The sequence below is a fragment of the Camelina sativa genome, chromosome 18 (genome assembly GCF_000633955.1).
Source record: "Camelina sativa cultivar DH55 chromosome 18, Cs, whole genome shotgun sequence".
Taxonomy (NCBI): Eukaryota; Viridiplantae; Streptophyta; class Magnoliopsida; order Brassicales; family Brassicaceae; genus Camelina; species Camelina sativa.
In genome coordinates, this window is record NC_025702.1 from 3,030,221 (window position 1) to 3,036,308 (window position 6,088).

A 6,088-nucleotide genomic window follows, 5' to 3' on the forward strand; every position below is an offset into this window, starting at 1 on the left:
AAATCGAAAAAAAAAAAAAAAAAAAAAAAAAAGAATATTTTATTCAACACAAGAAAATATTTCTAAAACGGATTTAATTTAATCTTAAAATAGACAGACATTAAAAAGAAAATATCCATTGTGGCCTACTGGGAGAGTAGACATCAGAAAGAGGAGTAGAGGCTCTGTAGAGCTAGAGGGTCAACACTCAACAGGGAAGGCGAGATGCTGTGAATGAAATTATTAATCTTGAGTGGATGTAGTTTGACGAAGATGTCCCCCTCTAAAAATGAAGCTTTCAATATTTTAGTTATCCGAATTCGTCTCTGGGAACACTCTCATTGATAGGTTCTTCCATGGCGACTCAGGAAGAAACCCCGCCACAAGTATTTATCAATTTTCGCGGAGCCGAGCTGAGCCAGAGCTTTGTCACTCACCTCACGATAGCGTTGAAAAGGGACGGAGTCAAGGTCTGTGTAGGTGCTGAAAACCCTATTTTCAATGGGATTGAAGAGTCGAGAATCGCGCTTGTAATCTTCTCTAAGAGGTATACAGAATCGAAATGGTGCTTAGACGAGCTGGTGAAGATCAAAGAACGAGTGGAGGAAGGCAAACTCTTGGCCATTCCCGTTTTCTACAAGTTGAATTCGGATGAATTCAAAGGGCTTGAAGGAGATTTTGGTTTAAACTTGTTGAAGAGTAATTCTGGGTATGATGAGCTCAAGAAATGGAAGGAAGCTTTGGATTTCATTTTGCAAAAGCCTGGGTTTTTGTTTAGTGACGAGAGGTATGCATTCAATCTTCTTCTACCTACCCTTAAATTTAGTGGTGTCAAAGAAAAGTGAAACTAGTAGTTCCTTGTAGACAGACTTGTTAAAGTTTCTACTAAATTCGAAGAGCTAAGATTTTTAATTTGGGAAACTGAAACTTCCCGTTTTGATGGCTTGAATTTGTTCAGTGGACCGGCTGCCATGGTTAGGCCTAACTCGGCCACATGAGAGTCTCATTGTTTTTTTTTCTTACCTTTATTTGGCAGTAATTTGGCCGCCATTATTCCACTCACTGTCATGCATGTCAAGCAAGAAATCTGCCGTCTTTCAATGGGTCAAACTGAAAATTCACATTTCTGGCTGAGCGAAAAACAGAAAGATGCGTTTATGGACATTACTTTGGCAGTGATGATATCCGAGGATTTGAAAAGGGTGGAAGGTGAAACTGTTGGTGTTCTCTTGGATGCAAATTCTGATGTAAATCCAGACGAAGCTGAGAGTGTAGCAAAATTTTCTCAAAGTTCAAGGGATGATGATATAAATCTGAGGAAGGATGACAATTTCCTTGGTGAAGCAAACTCTGATGCAACCTCTAATAGAAGGCGTATCGTTAGCAAGAGCTCTATCCTGGTGACCGACGATGAACACCCACCACTAAATCAAGTATTCGTCAATTATCTGAGAGCTGAGCTGCGTCATGGCTTTGTAGCTCGCCTCAATGTGGCTTTGAAAAGTGAAGAAGTCAACGTATATGAGGACACAGTTGATGATACTAGTAACATTTTCAAGAGGATTGAGGAGTCGTGGATCGCACTTGTTGTCTTCACGAGCAAGTACACACAATCAACATGGTGCTTATACGAGCTGGAGAAGATCAAAGAACGAATGGATGAAGGCAAGCTTTTTGTCATTCCAATCTACTACAAGGTTAAGGAATCGCATGTAAGGGACCTGGCAGGCTCTTTCAATAATATGTTTCATCGGGATAAACATACCATTAAATGGAAGGAAGCTCTGATGTCTGTATTGGACAGGCCGGGTTTCGTGTTAGATAACAGAAGGTACGTTTTCTACCCTATTGTAATGTAAAAAGTATCGGGGATAGATCATGCCACTACCTGTGGATATTTTTCGACATGGCTTAGTTCTTCTACTGGATATTATGAACTATAGTTGTATCGGTTTCATATTTTTATTGGTAATTCCGAAGGGTAGAGAAATCAGAGCACCAATGGACTCCAATGTCTCAGAATTTTCTCTACCCATCGATAAGAGGAAAGAGAAAGCTATAATTCGCTTAATTGAACCTTCTCATGTACATGATAGCTTAAATTGAGTGTAAGTGATTAGGCCTTACATGATCGGAGGTTCTCATTGTTTTTTTTTACCCTTCTTTCGCAGTGATGAGACCGAATTTATCACTAATGTCGTTGTGTATGTAAAGAATGTAATGACCCAGATTTCACTGGAGCATATAGAAAAGTTATATGAGCGGCAGAGTGAGCAGCAAGGAGATGCCTCTATGAACTCTTCCAGATCAGCTAATCTGAGACTGACAGGGGTAGATGGTGAAAGAGACGGCGTTCTATGGGATACAAAGTCAGATGTAAATCCAAAGAAAGCCGAGATTGTTCAAGCTAAAGCAAAATCAAGAAGAGGTGATAGTCTGAATCCAAGAAAGGAAGACACATTCCTTGCTGAAGCAAACTTTGATGCAACCTTTAATTTACAGAATAGTCTTGAGAACAAGCGAGTTGACTCAACCATTGAAGAAAAAAAGCAAGAAAATGTTAGAGAAAGCTCTACCATGGTGATGAACGACAAACCCCAGCCAGAGCATAAAGTGTTCATCAACTTCCGCAGAGCTGACCTGCGCCATGGCTTTGTTGGCCACCTCGTGAAAGCCTTGAATATGGTTGGATTCACCGTCTATATAGATTTAGATGATACGATGGGTAAAGATCTTGGAAACCTTTTCAAGCGGATCGAGGAGTCACAAATTGCGCTTGTAATCTTCTCCAGCATGTACACTAAATCTTCATGTTGCTTAAAAGAGTTGGTTAAAATTAAAGAGCTGATGGACAAAGGTAATCTCGTAGTCATTCCAATTTTCTATAAGGTGGAGTCATTGGAGGTTAAACAACTGAAGGGAGATTTTGGTGTTAATTTTTGGAATTTGTGGAGGATTAATCGGAATCACCATATCATTAAATGGAAGGAAGCTTTGGAGTCTGTTGCGTCTATGGTGGGCATCTATTCGAAGGAGAACAGGTAATTATAATTTATAATTTATTATTGGCTTGAATCGATTGTCTCTGAAATTACATGATGCATCTCTCTCATCTGCTTTTTTTTCTCATGGCTTGGCAGTTCTGAGAGCAAGTTCATCGCTGTCACTGTCAAGAAAGTCCTAGAGAGAATTTCTCTGCGGGAAGCAGAAAATACTGAGTTGCCCACAGGAAAAGGAGGAAAGCATGAAACATATCTTAACAATCAGTACCTCTTTGGAATAGAGAAACGAATGGAGCAATTAGAGAAGAAGTTAGAGTTTGATTGCAATGAAACTCGAATTGTTGGAGTTGTTGGCATGCCTGGTATTGGTAAAACTACCCTTGCAGTGATGCTGCATGAAAAGTGGAACTGCAAGTTTTTACGTTGCCTTCCTTTTCTGGGTATACGTAAGAAGTCAGAGGACTACGGGCCAGTGTGGCTACGAAAGACACTCCTGGAAGTGTTACTCGAGGGAAAGTTTCTTGTGATAAGTAACAAGACAACACATGAATCCGTGAAGGACAAACTGCTTCAGTCTAAAGTTTTTATTGTTCTCGATGATGTGAGTAATAAGAAACAATTAGATTTTCTTCTCGGTGACCTTGACTGGATTAAGAAGGGAAGCAAGATTATTATTACAACGTGTGACAAGTCATTGCTTGAAGGACTTTCTCATGATACTTACGAGGTTCCGGAATTGAACTATAGAGAGGCCTTTCAACTCTTTAGTCATCATGCCTTCGGTCTTCAAATCTGTAGTCCCACCGGTGCCTTCTTGACGCTCTCTAGAATGTTTGTGGATTACGCTCGAGGACACCCATTGGCTCTCAACTTACTAGGTAGGGAACTTCATGGGAAAGACAAGGCTGACTGGGAGTTTGAATTGGAAGCATTGACAAAAAATTCCAGTATGATGTTCCAAGATGTCTGGAGATTCTCTACTGATCAACTTAATGAGAGGCAGAAAGATGTGTTTCTTGACATATTGTGTTTATTCAAATCAGAGGATGAGTATTTTGTTAGGAGTTTACTAGATTCAGAAGATCCTGACTCTGCTGATGCTGTGAGTGAAGTAAAAGATCTCGCCAACAAGTTCCTTATTACAATTTCTGGTGGTCGAGTAGAGATTAATGTTCTTCTGTATGCGCTCAGTAAGGACCTTGGTTCCCCTCGATTGCTTAGTATGTGGAACTACAAAGATATCATCAACAAACTAACGAAGATGGAACTATCAGTAAGTTTTTTTTTCTTTCCGTGAAAGATAATATCCAATCATGTTTATAAACAAATTTCATGATTCATAGTAAATAAGGGGAACAAAGTTCCCGATACCTCAACTGTGAAATTAAGGAAACCAAATTTCCTGAAACCCGAAATGTGAAATTAATAAACATATGCAAATTTTTAAGATGTATCGTGACATCTTTATCCACCATTTGTAATCAGAAAACAATCATAATAAATGATATATCTTGGAAGAGAAAAACTTTGATCTAGACAAGGTTTCTTGTTAAACTGTAGATTTTCAGTTACACTTAGACTCTGTGCATGATTCGCTAACATTTTCTCTTTTGGTTTGCTATCAGGATGCTAATAATGTAAGAGGTATTTTCTTTGACATGTCAAAGTTAGCGAAGAGCATCTACTTCGACAGTTCAACCTTCATTAATATGTGTAATCTTCGGTACCTGAAAATATACGATCCTAGTTGTCCTCGTCAGTATAAAGCGGACTCCAAATTAAACTTCCCTGATGGACTTGAATTCCCCTTGAAAGCAGTCCGATATCTTTATTGGGTGAAATTCCCTTTAAAGGAACTTCCACCAGACATAAGACCAGAAAATCTTGTTGACCTTACGTTGCCATTTAGCATGATTGAACGTGTTTGGGAAGGTGTTAAGGTATGTCTTCCTATGTCATATTTTTGGTGTTATTTTTTCATTAGATGGCTTGAGTAACTAATGCGGTTTTTCTGATTAGTGGTTTGAATTATGACGGGTTGTCACAGGATACACCACGATTGAAGTGGGTAGATCTGAGCCACTCCTGTTATTTGCTCGACTTGTCGGCATTATCAAGAGCTGAGAATCTTCAAAGATTAAATCTGGAAGGCTGCACCAGTTTGGAAGAGTTGCCGGTGGAAATCCAGAATATGAAGTCTCTCGTTTTCATGAACCTGAGAGGATGCACACATCTTTCATATCTTCCCAAGATGAATTTTATATCTCTTAAAACTCTCATCCTTAGTGACTGCTCAAACCTCGAGGAATTTCGGCTTATCTCTGAAAGTTTAGAAGTACTACATCTAGATGGCACTGCAATTAAGGGACTTCCTCTAGCCATCAAAAAGCTCCAGAGACTTATCTTATTGAATTTGAAGAACTGCACAATGTTGGAGTGTCTACCCAACTGTTTAGGAGAGCTGAAAGCTCTTGAAGAGCTTATACTTTCTGGTTGTTCAAGGCTTAAGAATCTTTCAGAATTAAGGGAAAACATGAAACATCTCCAGAGTTTACTTATCAACAGGATAGGAGCAAAAGAGATGCCAAACATATCCTGTGCCAATATATCAGAAGGCCAAACTTCTGCAGATATGGTCGTACAACCTTTTGGCCCAAGGCAATGGCCACGTGGTGTTAATGGAGTATGCTCTCTGCGACGTCTATGTTTAAGCGGAAATGATTTTGTCAGCCTGCAAACTGATATTGGGAAACTTTACAATCTAAATTGGCTGGACTTGAGGCACTGCAAATTGCTGACCTCTATACCTATGCTTCCACCAAGACTTCAGTACTTTGATGCTCATGGCTGTGATTCACTGGAAAGAGTTGCAAATCCTCTGGCTCTTCCAGTGCTGTCGGAGCAGATCCATGCCACATTCAATTTTTCCAACTGTAACAAGTTGGATGAAGATGCTAAGGATAGTATCATATCTTATACTCGGTGGAGAAGCGAGTTAGTTTTAGATGCACTCTCTCGATACAATGTGGTATGCCTGTTTCTATGTCATTTTCCGTTTTCCTTGCAGCTTCTGTCGGTATATAATCTGGTTTGGTATTCCTTTTTTT

General features: G+C 39.5%; 1 protein-coding gene across 4 annotated transcripts in view; it reads left to right on the plus strand.

Annotated features, from left to right (window-relative positions):
* Positions 135–6,088, plus strand: part of LOC104760394 — a 14,269-nt gene continuing 8,315 nt past the window's right edge. For 2 of the 4 annotated variants that reach the window (XM_019240395.1, XM_019240396.1), the window contains exons 1-6: positions 135–766; positions 1,016–1,810; positions 2,151–3,020; positions 3,120–4,254; positions 4,607–4,921; positions 5,029–5,616. In XM_019240395.1, the coding sequence (XP_019095940.1) occupies positions 336–766; positions 1,016–1,810; positions 2,151–3,020; positions 3,120–4,254; positions 4,607–4,921; positions 5,029–5,616 (4,134 nt within the window). In that variant the 5' untranslated portion in view covers positions 135–335. Of the gene's footprint in view, positions 767–1,015; positions 1,811–2,150; positions 3,021–3,119; positions 4,255–4,606; positions 4,922–5,028; positions 6,010–6,088 lie in introns of those variants that run through there. The other 2 variants (XM_010483313.1, XM_019240397.1) reach the window with 2 other exon arrangements.